Raw genomic sequence first — 19,230 nt, forward strand, 5'->3', positions numbered from 1 at the left:
TCTTATTCTCGTCTAAAATATATTTGCCATCAGAAGCACTAGATAGTCTTCCAGTTGAAGTAACCTCTTAGGTGAAGAGTCCTGCTGCTCAGAACTGTCAGAAAAACTAACAGAATGCTTCCGAGATGAGTGATTTCATATGCTTTTACCAAACACAAATTTTCAGCTGAATTAACATAACTCACAGTTTTTGTCTGTCCACCATTTTCTACACGCCCATCTTTCTTTCTCTAATGCCCTTGATGTTAAAACTGTACTCTGGAGAAGTGTCATCACAAATATAATTTTCTTATGGCATCTGCTTAAAGAATTCCAAAAGTAAGAAGCAATAAAAACTGGTTAGCTAGGCTTTCTCAATTTTAACATAAAGAACAGTTGCTTTATATTTACACTGGCAGATACTTCAATGAGCCTAATTCCAGAATAACTGTCCTGCAGAAATTTGATAACAGCATTAAGAAGTGTACAACACTGACAAAGAGTGTCATACAGATGAACAAATTGTGCCTAATTAAATCTCTAAAATGCACACTTACACTGTGAAACAACTTGAGCATCTTAAGAGGCCCTACATGAATAGTTTAACATTTTCAAGTCCTCAATTCTATCAAAATCATGATGTAGCTATAAATACGTCAGCTATGGTATAGTTTCATAGTACCTTTGACTACTGAATAATCCTTTTTCATAGGAAAAGGACAAAAAAGAGGCCTTATTAAGCAGATACTGATCGAGTGCTTGAACTGGAGTTGTAGGTTTCTAAAACAACACTTTGCTTGAAAGAGTTCCTGCATGGCATCTTTGTAATTTCATACTAACAAAAAAAAAAAAAAAAGCTTTGTAAGTTGTAGCCACAGCTTTCAAAAAACTTAGTTTTTCCAAAAGGGCTTGAAAGACTGCTATACAGTTACATCCTCAGGTTTCAAATGACAAGACAAATCACCATCTGCAGAACACTGTTAATAGTAGAGCCACACACATCCCAGACACAATATTTTAACTTACAGAACCTATTCCATCATTAAGACACACGAGACAGATCATTCCCACATGCTGTATCTTTATTGTGCAAGTGTTGTTCAGAGCATTTATTATCCTTCAAAGACACATATCCAAGAACAATTTACATTAACAGTGGCTAAGTTGACAGGAAACAAATCTATTTGCTATGATTTGTACGCATGCAGCATCTCTTGTGGTGTAAAAATCTTAGCCAGGAGGCCAGCCCAACTGACGACCTCCCAGAATATGGAGATGTACATGATAGACAGACTGCCCACCCTCAGGCCCTTCATTCAAAACCATCCGGAATCCATTGGTCAGGCCCAGGTTAGCAGCACACTTCTTGCCAACAATCATTAAATGCCCAAGAAGCTGGAGGAGAAAAAGAAGGGAGAGGGCAAGAAGGGAAGAATGAGAGCAGAGAACTACTCAGAGGTCAGTTAATTCTACAAAATTCAGCCACAGCTCTTCAAATTGCCATCTGTCTGCAATTGATGTTCTCCAAGCAAAGCTATAAAGACTGACTGTGCGTAATAGAGGGAGAAAGAGCAAGCTATGGAATTTTTTCAAGCTAGACAGTAACAAACTACAAAGTATCAGAGAAGCTATACTTTTATCACAGTTAAGGGCCTGGCAACTTCTGCAGGCAACATAAATAATTAAAGAAGAAAAGAAATTTCATCTTGCAAACCTGTAACAGCATTAGCTAAAAAATGCATTGTTCAGGAATTTACAGCTGAATCTCCCTTTCTTCAACTCTCATGGACTGGAAGACCCAACCTCTGTTCCCCACGTTAGAAGTACTACTCTATATATTCTCCATATGAAGTACTACCTATCATAAACTAGAGTTCAGACATGCATCAGGCTGTACTCCAAAACAATGCATTCTGCACTGCAAATACATACCTAGAGATTTGTTTAGCATTATATCACTACCTTTACTGGAAAAGTTGAGTTCCATTCACACTCTAAACTAGAACCAACAACTACTGTATCAGAAAACTACTTATTTCTTCATAATGTCAAGATGAAAAGGGGGAGAGAAAAATATATTATGAAGGATTTAAAAGTAGTTTTGTGTACAGAAAGCTTCTACAGTACTTACAGATTCATCAGAATCTTCTGCTTCAGATAACCTGACAATTGGCTTCTTGGGAATCACTAGAAAATGCGTTGGAGCTTGGGGTGAGATATCATGGAACGCAAGGCACTGGAAGAAAAACAAACAGATAAAAAGTAAACTTGCTTCAGAGAAAGGTAAGGATTTAAGGAAATTGATATGTTCCATGACATGTGCGCTTAGGCAGATTATCAGATATTCTAAACATAGCCAGAGATGTTTTTTTCTTGAGTGATATATTATTCAAGTTTATGATTTTTACACACTGAGCACCTACTTAACAAAACTTACTGGTGCGAACAGAGAATGATCGTTTTTTAAAAGTGTTATTCAAGAGCTGTAGTCAGCAAGTTAATAAGCAAATGACTTAATTTTTCCTTTTCAAATATGTATAACAGCTAAGAGAGCTGATGACACACATATCTACAGAAAATACATGTATTTTCATTTTTCCTCTTATTGCTCAGTTCATTAAGAAAAGAGCAAATAGTTGCCAACCATATTGCAAAAATATCTAAGTATTGCCTTGGTCAGAAATAGGGAACCTGCTTTAGTGAGGGAATTGAACTAGACAGTCTCCAGAGGTCCCCTGCAAATCCTACAATACTGTGATAGCAAGGCAGCTATGCAGTTGAAGCCATATTACATTTCCTGTTCTCAGTAACACCAACTATTTCAGAGAAAGACTATTTCAAAATAGTATGTTAAGGCTGCTATTTCAGATATTTTCAGACTGAGAAAATGGATCACCTTTGAAATATGAACAACTATGCAAGGTAAGTAATTTACCTTATTTTACACAACTATCGAAGTTTGTTCTGAAACTTCACGCAGTACCTTAGACAGATCAAATAAGCCTCAACATAGACATTTACCTCCAGAAGTACGATGCAAGATAACAAGGGTAAGGAGACAGATGTTTCCTTTAAATTAGGAAAGTCCAGTAGGTGAACAAAGAGAAGGGAAAGGACATCTATGCCTGCTTGTGCAAATAACTGACAGTAAAATCAGATTTTGGTACTGCAGTCATCACAGTCTTCAGAAGCCCAGAGTGTGTTTGCACTCAGCTACTGGTAGCTAGAGGTCATCTCTGACTTACTCATCCACTTCACAGCAAAACTTACAGCAGTAATGTTCCTCAAAATGTGTCTTTCCTAGAGGTTTCATTTATTTGTTAACCAATAAGGAAATTCCTACACAACTCCACATCTACAGCTTTTCTAGTTCTCCTGCAGCAACTGAAGCCATTGTCAAGCACCAGCTTTATCACATATTACTTTATTCTCCAATCTATCTTATCTTAAACTACCTTTACAAGGAAGGCCAGTTCTAAATTTCTGTTGAACTGCTTGTTTCTCCCTAATAGAGTGGCAAACAAAGATTAAAACCAAATGACTAAAACTAATTTGCACATAATTACATAAATTTTACATTGTACTCATTTTTTCCAAAGCAATTTTTCTGTGGCTCTGTGGGGGAGTGCATATGCACAAACTAATTCAAGTAATTTAATGAGCTAAAATCCAGCAACAACTAATTTTCTGCAGAATAGGTAGCAGAAGTAGTAGTCAACAATCAGAAAAGAAGACCTGAGGGCACAAAGGAAATCAACTGTCACCTTTGCAAGTGCTGTTTTTATTTTTGACACAACTAAAAGAACAGTGATAAGGTTTAACTCTACAGAGACTTTGTACTTTGCATTATTTTTCTCTGCACATCTATTTACAATGCAAAGTCTTCCCTGTATCAGTATTACTTCACTTTAATCTCTAAACATATCTTCAGTATAGTTAATAAAATGAATTAAAGGTTATTCTCTCTAAAAACATCTAAACTCTGAAAGCATAGTTTCAGGTAAAAATCAACCAATACAGTAGAGTTAATCACTCTTCCAAAGAGTACTCAGTATTGGTGGCTGTCAGAGCTGCCTATCTACTCTCAAGATTAATCAAGCAGCCAGCAGTACCCTTCTCAATCAAGCTATCTTAAGGCTGCTACCAGGACAGCTGAGGGAGAGTCTCACGCAGCTTTCCCTTGGTACAGAAAGGACCAAACACATCCCGACACAAAGACACAGTATCCTGATACTCTGAAGCCAGGGAAACTTCTCTTGAAAGTATACAGCAGCTGCAACATTACTACGATTTGTTAAAACATTGTTTCAGGCTGCCCATAATTGTTAAGCACACAAATAAGGCACGGAGATGTATTCCGTAGCCTACGCTGCCGGTAAACCATTACTTCAAGAGACACCCACCTAGCGTATCGTATTAACGTCAAAAAAACTGAAGTTAAGCTAAATGCTAACTTAAAGCCAACACCTCGCAGCTAACACCTGCTTTCACATCCCAACCAGCTTACTGAATTCCCGTACACCGCGATGAACTAGCAGCCACGTCTCTGACAGCAGACCCCCAACCACAGGATGGCTGCTTCCAGACTTCTACCAACAGAACCAGCAGCTAGAACGCGTCCTCATTTCCTGCTTTAATAGCACAGACCAGAGATCCGCCGCAGAGCCCGGGGGACAGAGCCCCACACACTCCACGGCGCTGCGAGGCGGCGCTGCTGGACCCGCGCACAAGACCACGGGAATCCCGCTCGCGGGCAGCAAGGCCGCAGCGCCGGGAAGCTTCAACGCGGCACACGGGCCGCCGACACCGCGGGGCCGGGCGCCAAATACCGCCAGTCCGCGGCCGCATAGCAGAGCCAGCCGGCGTCTGGAGACTCCATCCCGCCCACCCCAAGGCCAGGAGTGGCTGTAAGAAAGGGGCGCCCTGCCCGCACCTGCTCGTCCTCATAGATTATGTTGGCGGGAATCTCTTTGCGGATAATCTTCCCGAAGATGGTATCCCCACCGGGGCGCGCGGCCTGCGCCTTACGGATCTCGTCAGCCATGCCGACGCACCGCAAGACGACCGCCGCCGACGCGCTTGCTCACCGCCGCAGCCCCGCCCCTCGCGGAACTCATTAGTCCAGCAGAGCACCGCCCCCTTTTTCCTCTTCGCCATTGGTTGAATTGCCTGCCTTTTTGGCTAGGCCCGCCTCGCCGGCCCCGCGTTCTGAAACGGGGAACGTATAAGCGCCATGCGGCGCGGAGGGATCTAGCGAGGACGGGGTGAAGCGAATGCGAGGCGTGTTGCGGGAGTTTGTGTTGGTTGCAGTCGCTCACTGCGGTTTCAGGCATCCGGCGCCTGCAGCTGCTGGCACAGAGCATGAAGTTCCTGATTTGTTATACGCCTCTGGTAATAGTACAGAAATTCTGCATCTTTAGACACTACACAAAGCTCTGAACGCTGGGATGACGTTCTGTGCCTCGTTGTGGTCCTGCATTAATTTATTTTGGAGTGTACATGCCCAAAGGATTCTACTGGAGTACAAGGGCTAAAATGAGGAAGGAATTGGTGCTTCATGGGCACCAATTTGGTTTCTCTCTTTGTCTGTTTGTAAGGAAAAGATGGATGAAGTCATTCCGTTGGCCTGGAGGAGTTCTTAGTCTGGAATATATGTTTAAAAAAAAAAAAAAGCCTTAGTGATAAATACAGAAATACAGTAATTTGATACAGGTTGGATTGTTTAGCAATAAGGACTAGTACGTTAGTTTAAGAACCAATAATTACCTTAACAAAAGGAATCTCTAAGTGGTAGTTCTGAAACTTTCCGTTTTGGCTTCAGTGGGTGAAGAGTTTTGTTTTTTCTCTATAATTTTGCACTGGGGACATAATAGAATACAATCTTCCAGACTGGGGAAAAGTGGATAAAAGTGGGTCAAAGGCTTCAGTGATGAAGCTGATGGTGAAAAAAGGGAAAGAATTAGGTGGGCACTCGAGCAGACTGAATGCATGCCCAAAAGGACATTAGCACATATTTACGAGTCCTTGAAAAAGAATGACTATGTCTGCCGGTGTACCGACTATGTATGTCTTAACTGTTCAGATGTACTATCTGAACTCCAAGAGGATGCCCTTGCTTGTCAAGTCAGCTGGTGCACATTGTGAGGAGTAAAGGCAAGCTGTTTTCTAACACCAATAGGAGTAAGAGAGTTTTCTTCTTTTTTGTCTCTCAGATGATGAGTTGGCAAAGAGCAAGCTAAATGTTTTTGTGATTGGGCAGAAACTTTTTTTCAAGTAGCTGACTTCAATTTTTTGTCTCACTGGATATATTGTTCTGAAAATAGTAAAATGTTTTCAGAGCATTGTGTCCATTTCATTTACAGCTACAAGTAATCCTGCAAGTGATAAAGACAATTTCTTCTGCTAAGAGGTCAATTTTTGTTGTGAGATACATAGTCCCTCATAATATAACGCTTATAGTCCATTTCGGAAATCTGACATTAAAAATACTTAGTAAACTATCTTTAAATATAATTGCAATTAAATGTAGTAAAGCAAGAGTAAAAAAAAAAAAAAAAAAAAAAGGCAGTAAAGCTGATTACATTTTAAATCCTTATGCCCCCTTTTTTTCTTAGAAGGATTAGGTTTTGCAGGGTAAGACCGCCCAGTGATGGCCATAGTGGGGCCGCGCGGGGTCGCAATGTGTGCAGCTGAAGCCGGGCCGTACAGCGCAGTGCGAATGGCTGCAATAGGCCCTGGGGGCGCGGCCTCTGTTGGATCGCGGCCCTCAGCTGGAGCGGAACGAACGCTCCTCGGTACCAGAGAAGTGGCCCGTTGGGCTCGGTCGGGTAGCGTGGTAGGCTGCACCCGGCTGCGCCGTGCCTGGGGGCGGGCCGGAAACTCCGAGCGTGCCTTCCGCTTCCGCAAATCTGTCGCCATGGCGAGCCGCGGGAGGGTGAGCGCAGTGCGCATGCGTGGTGGTGAGGGGGCTTCCGTTGTCGAGGCTAGCGGGTCCCGCTGGGTGAAGGGCTGGCCGGATTCAGGCCTTACGGATCGGCTTTTCCTGGTCCTCGGGGGCTGCATTGAATCAACTGGAGCCTGGGCCGAACGGGGAAAGGACGGAGGCGGCCCGCGCGGGGTCGTCTGGTCGGGGTCGTCGCCGTCCCTTCCCCGTTCGGTCCGTACCCGCCTGAGCTTCCGGGAAAGGAACGGACGTCGAGGAGAGCGGACTGTTGCCGCTGTCCGCCGGCGGGTCGGGGTCTGTCTGTCGTGCTGTGTTCGGTGCCAGCTTCCGTGGGTCTGTTTGTCGGTTATGGAAGTGTAAATAGAAGCGGCACACATAATGTACTTATTACATTTTCGCTTATATTTCATTGGAAGTTACATGAAAAATGTCGATCAGAGAGTTCAAAATAATCATATCCTTCCTCTGATTTTGTCAGGCTTATGTCTTTGACTCAAAGCTGGTAGTAATGTTGATTGTGCTGTTTCAAGAATGGTGAAAATATAGAACAGGTATATTTTAAAATATACTGTTCAAATGGTGTGGTCAGATCTACTAAAATAGATTTGTAGGACAAGAAATGCAGTTGCTGGCTGCTAATGTTGTTTGTCAGTCTGTTTTCCACAGTTTTATCCACCTGGGGAGTGGTGGATAATGGAATGAACAGCACAGGTATTTGCTGGCTGTGAATTATTGAGGACATGGAAAGCGAGTGGAAGTTAGCAGTGTCCACCTCTTCCATATATCTGCACATGTGGTTTAACTCATTGTCAACTCTTATACCAAGTCTTGTAAAATAAAAGGTTTTTGCATAAGCATGCCACTGACTTTTAAGTGGTAGAGAGTGTGCTGGTCTGCCTTATGGCACAAAAATATATTGCAGCAGTATATCTGCAACAGCAGGATACTTGATACTGAGTTATAATGTCTACTCGCTGAGATAAAGTGAGATTGGAATTTGTTGGTGTTTGTAAGTTGTCCCTTAATAGCACTGAAGTTGAGATAATGTTATACAACAGAAGTAGTGGTAAACTGGTAGAAGGCTCTTACTGCTTATAGCTTTTCCCTCTTGTCATCTGTCTTTTGTGTGTTTATATCTCAGGATGAATTATGCTGAGCCAAGTGAGCAGCATAGGAGAGGAATCAGGAAAATGGCTTGATGCCTGGTAGAAGTAGTAGCATCCATAGAAACATGCTGCTGCTTTCTCTACCACTGAGGGACTGAAAGCAATGTTTTTTCTAGGGCCCTGACAGGATGTATTTACTGGCCACTCTCCTGTGATTGGCCTTTCACCTCTAAGGCGTAGGCCTGCTTACTGCTCTAGTCCACAAATAAAGAGAGTGAAAAACATAGGTATTTCTCATTTACAAGTGTGTGTTTCCTCTGTTTCCTTTTGAGAAATTTGTTGAATAGTAATTGTGAGAACACAATTCAAGGTTATCATGAAGTACTGAGAACTGTGCCATCCTGAAGTGCCTAAAAATACTAGAAAAAACTAGAAACAACTTCAGAAGATGTCCCCTTAACGATCTTTCTGGACATGGAGTCAGGATTTCCTGAAGATTGCATTAATTCATTACATTCTATGTGGATAAGCAGTCAAAACTGTATGACTGTAAGCTGTGATTCTCAATAATTTTGCTGTGTATCTATAGGCAGATCTGTCATTGTTACATTGGAAAGACTTTGTTTTGTTTTGGATTTTCCGTGTCACCTGAAGAAGATATTAACTAGGTATTACAGAGGGACATTAAAAATGTGTTCTAACTAGTGACTGTACGATTTTGAAATTCATTTGAAATTCACTTTTCACTTTCAATGGCTTGTGAGAGTACTTTGGCTATTTAGATTTCTTTTTTTTTTTTTATTGCGCGAGTATCCACTAAAATGATCATGCTAGTCCCTTTAGGTGACATATTTCCACAGTTATTCTGGTTCTGTTGTTTCTGATTTATATTGGCGTAATGGATATGCTTGCATGAACGTATCTTCAGGATTATATCCCCATTATATTAAATGATTATTTAGAAATGTACTGTTGGTTCTGCAGTATTTCAGGTTGATCTGAAATATCTAGAACTGTCCAGGATTTTTTCTTAAATCTGCTTTGGCTGCAAGCTATCTGATCAGGAATTGAGGTAAAGTACCTCAGATATTGATTTCATACCAAGTGTACTAAATGGAAGTGCTGTGAAAGATCAACCAAAACACTTCTAATCACAGCATAGTTGTTTTAACTAAGAATCTTCCTTGCAAGCGTACTAATTCTATTCATTTTCGTATTTACAGGCTTTGAGGCTTTTTAAATTGTTACACAGAACTCGACAAGAAGTTTTTAAGAATGATACAAGAGCACTTGAAGGTAAGATGGGCTTTTGTGTGATGAATGCATGTTACATGCCAAAATAAGATTGATTCTTATTGGTGTCATTGCTGTGTCCATTAGAGCTACTTTTTAATGTTATGGTGAGGAAGCTGTACCAGTGCTGTTTTTTTGTATGGATATGAAAGTGGTGAAGAGAGCTAAAAATACTACCTTTTCTGGAGGAGGCGGTGTCATTTCTGCAGCTCCAGTTTGTACTTAACAAAGCTAATGCTCCCATAAAAACGAGAGAGTATGTGATGCAAGAGCCTAAATGCAAGGTAAGGAGATGGGATCAACGTAATTTCAGTAGAAATCATGCTGTCTCATCCAGTTTTTTCATGAGAAATAGTTAGCTGGATTCATAGAATCAATCACAGAATGGCTCGGATTAGAAGGGACCTTGAAGATCATCTAGTTCCCCACTGCTGTGGGTAAGGTTGCCAGCTGCTACATTGGGTTGCCATGGAACCTATCAAGCCTGACTTTGAACACCTTCAGGGTGGAGGCATCCACTGCATCTCTGGACAGAGTGTTCCAGTGCTTCGCTACTCTCTGAAGTATTTCTTGCTAACCTAAATTTCACCTCTTTCAATTTAAATCCATTCCCCCCCAATATTACCACTATCTACCTGTGTAAAAAGTTGGTCCTCCTCCTGCTTCCAAGTATTGGAAGATCACAGTGAGGTCTCCTTGGAGAAGGCTAGATGAGCAGATCTGGCATTGTGTCTTCCTCCTGTACCAGTAAACTCAAAATATAACATCACCTGAATTCTATGGAAATCTAGTATTTTTCAGAATGAGTGTGCCAAGGAGGTGTTGATATATATATATATATTTTTATTAGGGGAAAAGGGTAGATAAGTAGCCGAAGGAGCGTAGTTAAGCCAAGTTAAGAAGCAGACCTGAGGCAGATATCACAGCCTTATCGTCACGAGCTTTTTTCAATCACAAAGACAAGATATTATTGTTTTCTTCACATTTTATTTACTTTGCTTACTTTATTTAGCTGCAAGACAAAAGATAAACGAAGAATTCAAAAATAACCAAAGTGAGACATCTGAAGAGAAAATAAATGAGGTATTTCTTGTTTTCATTATACTTAGGGTTGGGTTTTATTTGTTTTGTCTTTGAGTAAAAAGAGCACCTTTTACTTAAAAAATCCCTAAACCACCACAGATACTTATTGAATCATTACAAGAGGTGGTTCTGGAAAGGCTTTCCCATGCATCTGTGTTTATAAATATATTGATCTTAATAGTCTGTCATAGAATTTTGCACATAGGAAAAATACTTAAGAGGTAGGCTTTTTCTAGTGATAATTTTGAAGTGTATATTCTTCAGGGGAAGAAACTGCTCTGTTTTTCATGGATTTTTTTTTCCCCCATTCTGCTCATAATTTATATTTGAGTTTTGTTCACTTGAATTTACCTGTTTAGTTTGTTGTATAACAAAGTTGTGAAAGTTTTAAATAATCTGCTCAGTAATTGGCAGAGATGAGAAATTTTTTTTTGATTCTTGAGCACTAATGAGATGGCTTATTCTGTAAGAGATGAAAAGAAACTAACAGTCATGACTATTGTAACTATTGTATATTTATACCTATTGGAGTTTTTTGCTTCTTTCCTCATGGTGCATTAAAAGTAATAAAGTATTTTGCTAGTTCACTTTGTAAGGTACCTTTGTTTAGTTGTTACTTTAACACGTTTTACTGAAAGACGTATTGAGAGCTAGAAATAAAGCTTCTATATGAACTATTTCTAGCATTAGCATCCATATAGAGGAAGTAATTTAGTCAGTGACTTTTAGCCTTGTAAGGGACTGTATGGGATTTCTAATAACACTGAGATTGATGTTTTGGAAGAAGTTGCCTCCACCTGTCATGGAGAGAAATAAATCTAAACATCTACGTCACGTCAGCCACTCAGTTATATCATAAATAGTTCATAGCACTTAGTCGTCACTTCGTAGCTTTTCTACTTGTTGTCAGGCCCTGCTAGTGATAATTCTGTGTTTACATTCCACATATGTGGTCAATTAAATTGTTCTTTCCTTCTGTGATACGTGTATGGAAGACGTACTTGCTGTAGTTTTATATTTATATAAAATACATACATATTATATAATACATACGTATATAAATATATACAAAATATATAAATATATGTGTTATTAATGGCAACCTACAAAATACATGTCACCTTTTGAATACGTGTTAATTAATATACTGATTAGAGGTCTGTGGAAGAAGTGCTAGAATTTCATTGACACTGCAGTTTCCTAAAACACCATGGAAGCTTGGTGTTTTATTATTTATCAAAGGCAGGGGAATTGAATCAAACAATTCCTAAAAATCTAGATACGTACTTTCATAAACACCTAGGGAATTAGGGTTCTGCTTCTGTACAGCAGCTAACAAAAGCAAATACTGACCAACCAGATGCTCATTACTTTGCCAGAGTTGAAAGCTGCAAAGTCTTCTAACATGACATGGCATTATTTAGGAATATAGTAACCAAATGCCTAGAGAAGTAAGAGTAATTGCAATATTAGGAAGTGAGAGATAGATAACACAGCTTACCGTGGTGTTGCTTGTTTTGTGAAGCAGTCTCAAAGCAGATGACAGTTCCTTTAATGTGAAGCTGAATTGGAAGGAGTGTATGCAGTCTAGCTCCTAATGGGTGTTCTGGATGTTTCCCCTTTGAAAGGAGAAGGGTGCAGAGAAATTTTGTGTAGATGCCCAAATCCTCAGCTCCAACTTTTACATTGCAGAAAGCCTCTCATGTTGATATACACTGCTTCCTAGTGTAGGCATGTTTGCCAGGGTGTCTCATTTGTGCAAATTAATTTATTTTTGACAAGAGTATACATTTGACAAGTATAAGGCTTCTGATTATTGTTTAGCAAAATATGCAAGGCTTACTCTACTTATCTTCTTAGTGAGGAAGTGAATTGTAGGTCTTTCGCCAATTATGCTGTGCTAATCTTTAGATAGTATCTGTTCCTCTACCTCTTTTAATGAGCCTCAATATTCTTACCTTCTGTCAAATCATGCCCCTTTTTTGCCACTTTATTTCAAAAGCAGGAATGTTAAAGAGATAGCTTGCCCTTTTAGTAGGTGTAAGTCAAACTATGTTACTGAGACATGATGTAGGTTATCACTGAAATGGTCTGTGAGGCCATCATGTGAAGTCCCCGGTGAATGGAAAAAGGGAACTGCTACTCCCATATTCAAGGGAGGGAGAAAGGAAGACCTAGGGATCTACAGGCCAGTGAACTTCATGTCTGTGCCTGGGAAGATCATGGAGCAGATCCTCTAAGGCAGCCGGCATGGCTTCAGCAAGGGCATATCATGCCTCACCAGTCTGGTGGCCTTCTATGAAGTGACAATGTTGGTAGACAAAAGAAGGGCAACTGATGTTGACTACCTGGACTTGTGCAAGGCCTTTAACGTGGTCTCACACCACATCCTTATTTCTAAATCGGAGAGGTGTGGATTTGAAGGCTGTACTGTTAGATGGATGAAGAATTGGTTGGTTGGTTGTAGCCAGAGAGTTGTTGTCAGTGGCTGTATGACCAGGTGAGGACTAGTCACAAGTAGTGTCCTCCTAGAGTCTGTCTTGGGACTAGTGCTCTTTGACATCTTTATCTAATATAGACAGTAGGATTGAGTGCACCCTCAGTAAGTTTGCTGATGACACTAAGCTGAGTGGTGCAGTTGACACAGAAGAAGGGAGAGACACCATCCACAGGGACCTGCACACGCTCCAAAAGTGCGCACACAGTAATCTAATGAGGTTTAATAAGGTGAAGTGCAAGGTATTGGCATTCGTTGAGAGCAGCCCTGCAGAGAAGGACTTGGGAGTCCTGATGAACAAAGAGCTGAACATGAGTTAGCAGTGTGTACCTGGAAGGCCAACTGAATTCTGGGCTGCATCAAAAAAGGAGTAGCCAACAGGGTGAGGGATATTTATTATCCTCCTCAGTTCTGCCATCTTGAGGCCCCGTCTGGAGTACTGTGGCTCCCACTATAAGAAGGACATTGGAGAGGGTCCAGAGAAGGGCTACAAAGATGATCAGAGGGCTCAACCACCTCTCCTATGAAGAAAAGTAGAAGAAATTAGGCTTGTTTAGCTTGGAGAAGAGAATGCTCTGGGGAGACCTTAGTACCTTCAGTACTTGAAGTGAACTTACAAGCAGGAGCTGATTTTTTACATGGTCTGCATGGATAGGACAAGGGGAAAGGTATTTAAACTAAAAGAGGACAGATTCAGGTTAGATTCCAGGAAGAACTTCTTTACTCAGAGTGTGGTAAGAGACTGCAACAGTTTGCCCAGAGAAATTGTGAGTGCCCCATTTCTGGAGGCATTCAAGGTTGTGTAGGATGGGATCCTAGGCAGCCTGATCTAGTGGTTAGCAACCCTTCCCATGGTAGAAAGTTTGGAACTAAGTGATCTTTAAGGACTCCTCCAAATTAAGACATTCTGTGATAAATGTATTTACTTGTTTTGGTAATTGCATTCTACAATATTCCTTTGCAGTTTTAATCAGATTTGCTGTGTTCTATTCAGCAAAAGGTTTAATCATGCTGTAGCTATTTTATCAGCTGTGACCTCCAAAGTGAAAGCTACGTAGAGACAGTAAATAGCTTACTGAATAGTAGACCTGACTGACTTTGGTAATTGAATAGCTCTCTAATGTAGAAAATACCTTCAGAAAAAAAAAAAATTACATGCTATTTAAACAACTGTTTGTTTGTTTCTTTTTATTAGCTTTTGAAAATTGCTTCAGATGTTGAAGTGATTCTCAGAACTTCTGTTATTCAGGCAGTCCACACAGATTCTGACAAAATATGTAAGTAGAGCTGCATGCTTAAGGACGTTTTAATTTTCTTAAATTTTTTTTAGTGGGAACTATTAGAAGAGAAGCTCAAACTACCTTTAATGCCCTCAGTGTAAAAAAGAAGTTATATTTGGTATCCTAACCATTTAGCTTGCATGTACTGGCTAACCCGTCTGTGTATGTATGAATGAATTAGCCACAGTATCTGCAGGTTCTTGCTGTAACATATAGGTAGAAGTTACCTGAGGAGAATTAACAAATGTAATCTGTATGATGCCTGTCCAACAGCAATTTCTTTGAAATGCTGGTTTTTTTTATCCAAAACTTTATTTTGACTGTTAAAGCTTCAAGTGGTGCCTTAGAATATTTGCCACATGATGACAGCCTTGATGCAGAGCCTATCAGATTCTGAAATCTTGGCTCCTGGCTTGGAAAATTTATTGTGGAAGAGAATAAGTTCATCTTGCAGCCTCGTGGTAGGATATAGAAGAAATCTTCAGCTGCATACATCATTTCCTTTCACTTATGCTTAGTGGAGTCTCAGTGTAAATCTTCGTATATACTTTCAAGTTTTGGTTTTGGTAAAGCATTTAACATTAGGATAGCCATAATGATTGAGGCCAGAGATTTGTCTAGACTGTACTGGCTGTAAATCGCTATTGTATAGAAATTCTAGGCAGATGAGAATAGAAGAGTAGGAACAGAGGCAATGTGCTTTGCTATCTTCCATCTGTTTACACTCGTGTTTTCTCTCATCATCCACTGAAATTTCTTGTATTCAGGAGCTTTTGACAGAGAATTTAGTATGTTTTATAAAAGAATAATTTGCTGTGGTCTTGCTTATCAATTGCTATCCATTTTTGCCAAGCTGCTCTTGAGTTTTTAAGACCTTAGTTGCCTCTGTTTTGCTTTCTTCATCTATGGTAAAGCTTCTCTCTGAAACAGCGGCTGAATGTTTGTGATCATTCTGTTGCTTTATTCTGTGCTGTTCTCAGTTCTACTATATGCCTTTTCAGATGAGGGCATCAGAGCTAAGTGGAGTCATCAGACTGTGAGCAAACTAGGAGTTTTTGGCTGCTGTGTGCATACATGTATTTATTTTTACAAACTTACCTTGTATTCATTTAAATAATTTAGATAATCATAGTAATCAAAGCAATTTAAAAAAGAGATTAATTTAAAAAAAAATTAAAAATTAAAAAAAATAGGAGAGGAAAAGAAGAAGCTAAGGAAAATTTGTTACAGAAGGTTATTGCTGCAGAATTGTCTTTAAATAAGTTACTGTCAGAATCTTTAGTACATTTTTTTTTCTATTTTAGCTGACAATGTATGGTTTAGTTTCATCTGCTGCTGTTACTTCTCTGCAGTCCTGCCTCTCAGCTTTAGACAATGAGAAGAAATATTGGTATGGAGACCTTTTTTCCCAATCAAATGAAATTATTCTAGTTGTCTTAACTCTAGAACCAGTGCACAGGGCCACATTATTCTTTATAAAGAGAATTTGGGACTACTGTGTATAGTTACGTTTGGATTCACCAGTAAATTAGTTTAGAAAAGAAAGACTGAGTTTTCCTTACTAAAGAGAAAACATTTTCATTTTGGAGTTTGTTAGTCACAGTAAACATTTTTCTTATACTTTTTCTTTTTTTTTTTTTTTTTTCAGATTCAGTATGTTAGGTTACTGAGCAGCATACAAATGTCTCTTATTTTATTCATTTCCCTTATCTTTCAAATTAAACTTGTGCAAGTAAAACATAAACTTTAGCAGTGCTCCGTACTCACAGTATGTTTTGATTGATTTACTGTGTGTATGTTCAAAACTTAGCTTCTTGAACGAAGGTTTAAAAGTTCTTTCATCTTCATCTGTTTGTACTTGGTATTTTTCAATATTTTGAAATTTATTATATAAATTCTGTCTTTTGCATTTCTATTTCATGTATCTGTTCCAAGTGTGTATATCAATGTGACTTGTCATAATCTTAATTATCAGTTTTTTTCTGTATAAGAGAAGAGGAATTGAAATTTTATTTCAAGATCTTAGAAACTTATTAAATGCATTGCTACCAGTCCACAGAGGAAGAAATAACATAACCTCAGGGAAATCAGTTTTCCTGCTTATGGTTTGTAGGATATCAGTGTACTCTGGACCAGATGTTTGTTTTTGCACTTACAGATACACACACACACATTTGTAGGTTTGTTACAATTTTAGAAGCTGTCTGACTTGGTCCAAGTGTTTGTGCTTTATTTTGTACTGCTTGACCAAATCTGACATGACACAGCTCTTCCTCCTCATGGGGAAGGGTCAGGTTGATTTCTGAGGAGCTAGATGCAAGAGTTTAGTAAGGGATGGGTTAAAGTGATACATAATTAGGCAAACCACAGTTTTGTGCAGCTCTATGAGGATATGGCAGTCAGAATTTTCAATTGATGCTTTCTTTTTCTGTTGGCATTTAAAGTATGTAAGAAGATGAATATTTTACAGATTAGATTTCAGGAGGCTGGAGTGGAAGGCTATGTCAAATTTAATATTAGTTTTGGGAACTGTTGAAGTAAACAATCTGGGTTAGGACTTACTGACTGACTCAACTTACTGTTCTCTCTTGTGCTAAATGTTATTGCAATTCTTTGCCATTTTTTTAATCAACTACTAATACTATTAAAATATTTTCAGTGTTCTTAAAAGCAAAAAAGTCAAAAATGTTCTTCCAACAGAAGGTAAAATCATAAAATCAATATAATGTTGTACTACGTTGGTAACATGATGCTGCTTCTTTGCTTACCATAAGCTTAGATTCTTGTTTGACTGACCTGATTTTTTGTTTTTAAATGTAAAAACAATTCTATCATTTTAAATAATATTTGCCATAAGATGATATTCTTAATAGTTTTTTTTTTTTCTTTTACAGTGCTCTTACCCAGGAAGGATCTGCTACAAGACAATATTCCTTACTTTGATAAACCAACAAAAAAGCATGAATCCTGAGAAGAGTGTGCCCTTCTTCACAGTGGGTTAAAACCTGGTAATGAGAACTCTGAAAAACAGTAGTGTGTACCTGTCTTAATTGTTTTCCAAATTTTAATTTAATGCCAAGAAAATGTGGACTGAAACCAGTTTTGTTTGTTATGATATCATCATGGACTTCTTTTGAGGAAGATGGTACTATTTCCACAGAAACTTGAGAGACACAATTGCCTTGAAAAAGAAAGTGTGTAAATGTATGTACTGCTAAACTTCAGAGAGGAGTTTCAGATATAGATTGTTTCCTAGCAGTTTAGAATTTTGACAAACTAAACACAAGTGAATTGCAGCTCTTAATCCCGATAACATTACATTATATACTGCTTTGAAATAACTGAAAACCATGTTGTAAAACTTATCATTAAATTTATGCTTCACATAAAAAAGCTTGAATTCTTAAGTTATTAACTTTACGCTAAAATACTGTAATGTTTGAAAAAGTTCTTAAGGCTTGTCTGAATAAATTATTCAGGTGTTACAGAAAGGCAAGAGTGTGCAGTGTTTGTCTTCTCTCTCACACCTTTGAATGGAGCAGAATTGGCAGGGTTTGAGTTCATGAATGACAATGAAACAAGAAAACTGAAGGATATTGTTTTAGATCACAGGGCTTGAGAATTTTTTTTAAATCTTGTGACTGTGTTGTGGCAGTTTCCGAAGAAAAGAGACTTGTTTTTCAGTTGTAGTGGCTCTGATTTCCTGAGGCTGGGTTTATGGTGAGTTTTACCAAGCCATTATCAGTTCCTTTTTTTTTTTTTTTTTTTTTTTAAGGAAACTCATTGGCTTCTCACTGAATTTATACCATTTTGTTCACTTCCGTTTTAATTGGAGCTTAACTACAGTGATGCATACACAGGATCTTCTGATAAATCAGTACCAGGCGTGGCGTCATGCTAGGATCTAAGCGTGTAGTACCATGGAAGAAGGATTCCCTTTCAGGTCCAGATGACCTTTATTTTTATTAAGCACTAAAAATATGTGTGACTTGTGTGTTATCTGACATTGGTTGTGACTGTGTAAAACAAAAAACTAGTGCTTGAATCCAGTCTTCTTCTCACTGGTTGAGACAACGGGCAAATTTTAAAATTGTTGCCTTCAGCTGCCATGAGCACGGTAGCCAGCAATAAAATAGTTTGTCTGTGTGGCAGAAATGTTAAGTCATGGCTTGAAACAGTGATTGAGCACCTTGGAGTAAGGCAGGGCCAACCATGGAGAGCTCAGGTGTATGCAATGCAGGATTCACTCCTTCCCAGACCTCATTTAAGGGTTGGCAGTGGAGGCAAGGGTATCTCTCTGGAGATCCCTGCATACCTGAGGCTTTCTGAAGATAAGCAGTTTCTTTCTGTTTTTTTTCTGTGCCTACTACTGTTACATTTGAGTGAATCCTTGATGGCCATAGCCTGGTAACTTGCTCCTCTGCTGTCATTGTTGCGCTTTCCATCACATTGCATTCAGTAACTCTATTTCTGTTTCACTGATATTTCCTGCCAAAACAGCTAGAAGTTAGTAAGCAAGTGATGGGAAGCAGAATGAAATGCTTGCAATTCTTGCTGTTTTGTTGTGGTCTGTATGCTCTACTACAAAACAAATATCTTGGTCTGGAGCAGATGTATTGCTCTAAGCCTTTTGTGTCGTTCACTTCCCAAAGAAGTGTGTTATGCTTCTGGTTTTCCATCCATTTGTACCTTGCCTTTTTTACTTAAAGAGCTTAAGAGTGGGGTAGGCCAGGGTGAGAACAGGAGGTAGTTGTATCTATAGAAAGAAAGCAACAAAACAGAATATGACCCTGTGCAAAGTGACAAGTTTTTAGCAGAAATTGCTTAGTAGTGGACTGGCAAGAATGACAAAGTGCACAACCTTTAAGTTGTAGGTCACCGGGCATACTGGAATAAGGAGTGGATTCATTTCCTGTATGGTCATCGCTTCTGGCTACAGGAATAGTGTATTAATGATATTTAAATCGATTTCATAAAATTGTGAGGTTTGGGAGGTCTTTACTCTTTCAGTGATTATGTAAAATTACGTTATCCATTACTGTGCATAGT

General features: G+C 39.2%; 2 protein-coding genes across 5 annotated transcripts; one reads left to right on the plus strand and one right to left on the minus strand.

Moving 5' to 3' along the window:
- Positions 1-1,043: 1,043 nt before the first annotated feature.
- Positions 1,044-5,095, minus strand: HINT1 (histidine triad nucleotide binding protein 1). Its single transcript, XM_010725874.4, has 3 exons — positions 4,913-5,095; positions 2,111-2,215; positions 1,044-1,374 (listed from the first exon to the last, which is right to left on the minus strand). Exons 1-3 carry the CDS (start codon positions 5,021-5,023, stop codon positions 1,210-1,212), a joined length of 381 nt encoding a protein of 126 aa, XP_010724176.1. The 5' UTR covers positions 5,024-5,095; the 3' UTR covers positions 1,044-1,209.
- Positions 5,096-5,325: 230 nt separating this feature from the next.
- On the plus strand, positions 5,326-17,672 carry LYRM7 (LYR motif containing 7). Of its 4 annotated transcripts, XM_019610563.3 has the most exons (6): positions 6,772-6,913; positions 9,252-9,324; positions 10,334-10,404; positions 14,097-14,178; positions 15,486-15,571; positions 17,076-17,672. In XM_019610563.3, the coding sequence occupies exons 1-5, from the start codon at positions 6,896-6,898 to the stop codon at positions 15,557-15,559; spliced, it is 318 nt and encodes a 105-aa protein (XP_019466108.2). In that variant the 5' UTR covers positions 6,772-6,895; the 3' UTR covers positions 15,560-15,571; positions 17,076-17,672. The 4 variants fall into 4 exon arrangements, with proteins under 4 accessions (XP_010724172.1, XP_019466109.2, XP_019466108.2 ...); XM_010725870.4 differs by lacking the exons at positions 6,772-6,913; positions 15,486-15,571 and adding an exon at positions 5,326-5,370; XM_010725872.3 differs by lacking the exon at positions 15,486-15,571 and having other exon boundaries at positions 6,785-6,913.
- Positions 17,673-19,230: the final 1,558 nt, after the last annotated feature.

Source organism: Meleagris gallopavo, chromosome Z (assembly GCF_905368555.1).
Source record: "Meleagris gallopavo chromosome Z, MGAL_WU_HG_1.1, whole genome shotgun sequence".
NCBI lineage: Eukaryota > Metazoa > Chordata > Aves > Galliformes > Phasianidae > Meleagris > Meleagris gallopavo.

Excerpts from the sequence above, each read along its gene's own strand:
- LYRM7 (XM_010725870.4), top strand. The coding sequence starts at position 5,341 with ATGAAGTTCCTGATTTGTTATACGCCTCTG. Across the intron at positions 10,405-14,096 it reads CTGAAGAGAAAATAAATGAG|CTTTTGAAAATTGCTTCAGA; the intron begins GTATTTCTTGTT and ends TCTTTTTATTAG. Across the intron at positions 14,179-17,075 it reads CACAGATTCTGACAAAATAT|TGCTCTTACCCAGGAAGGAT; the intron begins GTAAGTAGAGCT and ends TTTCTTTTACAG.
- HINT1 (XM_010725874.4), bottom strand. The coding sequence starts at position 5,023 with ATGGCTGACGAGATCCGTAAGGCGCAGGCCGCGCGCCCCGGTGGGGAT. Across the intron at positions 2,216-4,912 it reads TAATCTATGAGGACGAGCAG|TGCCTTGCGTTCCATGATAT; the intron begins GTGCGGGCAGGG and ends TTTTTCTTCCAG. Across the intron at positions 1,375-2,110 it reads CAGAAGATTCTGATGAATCT|CTTCTTGGGCATTTAATGAT; the intron begins GTAAGTACTGTA and ends TTTCTCCTCCAG.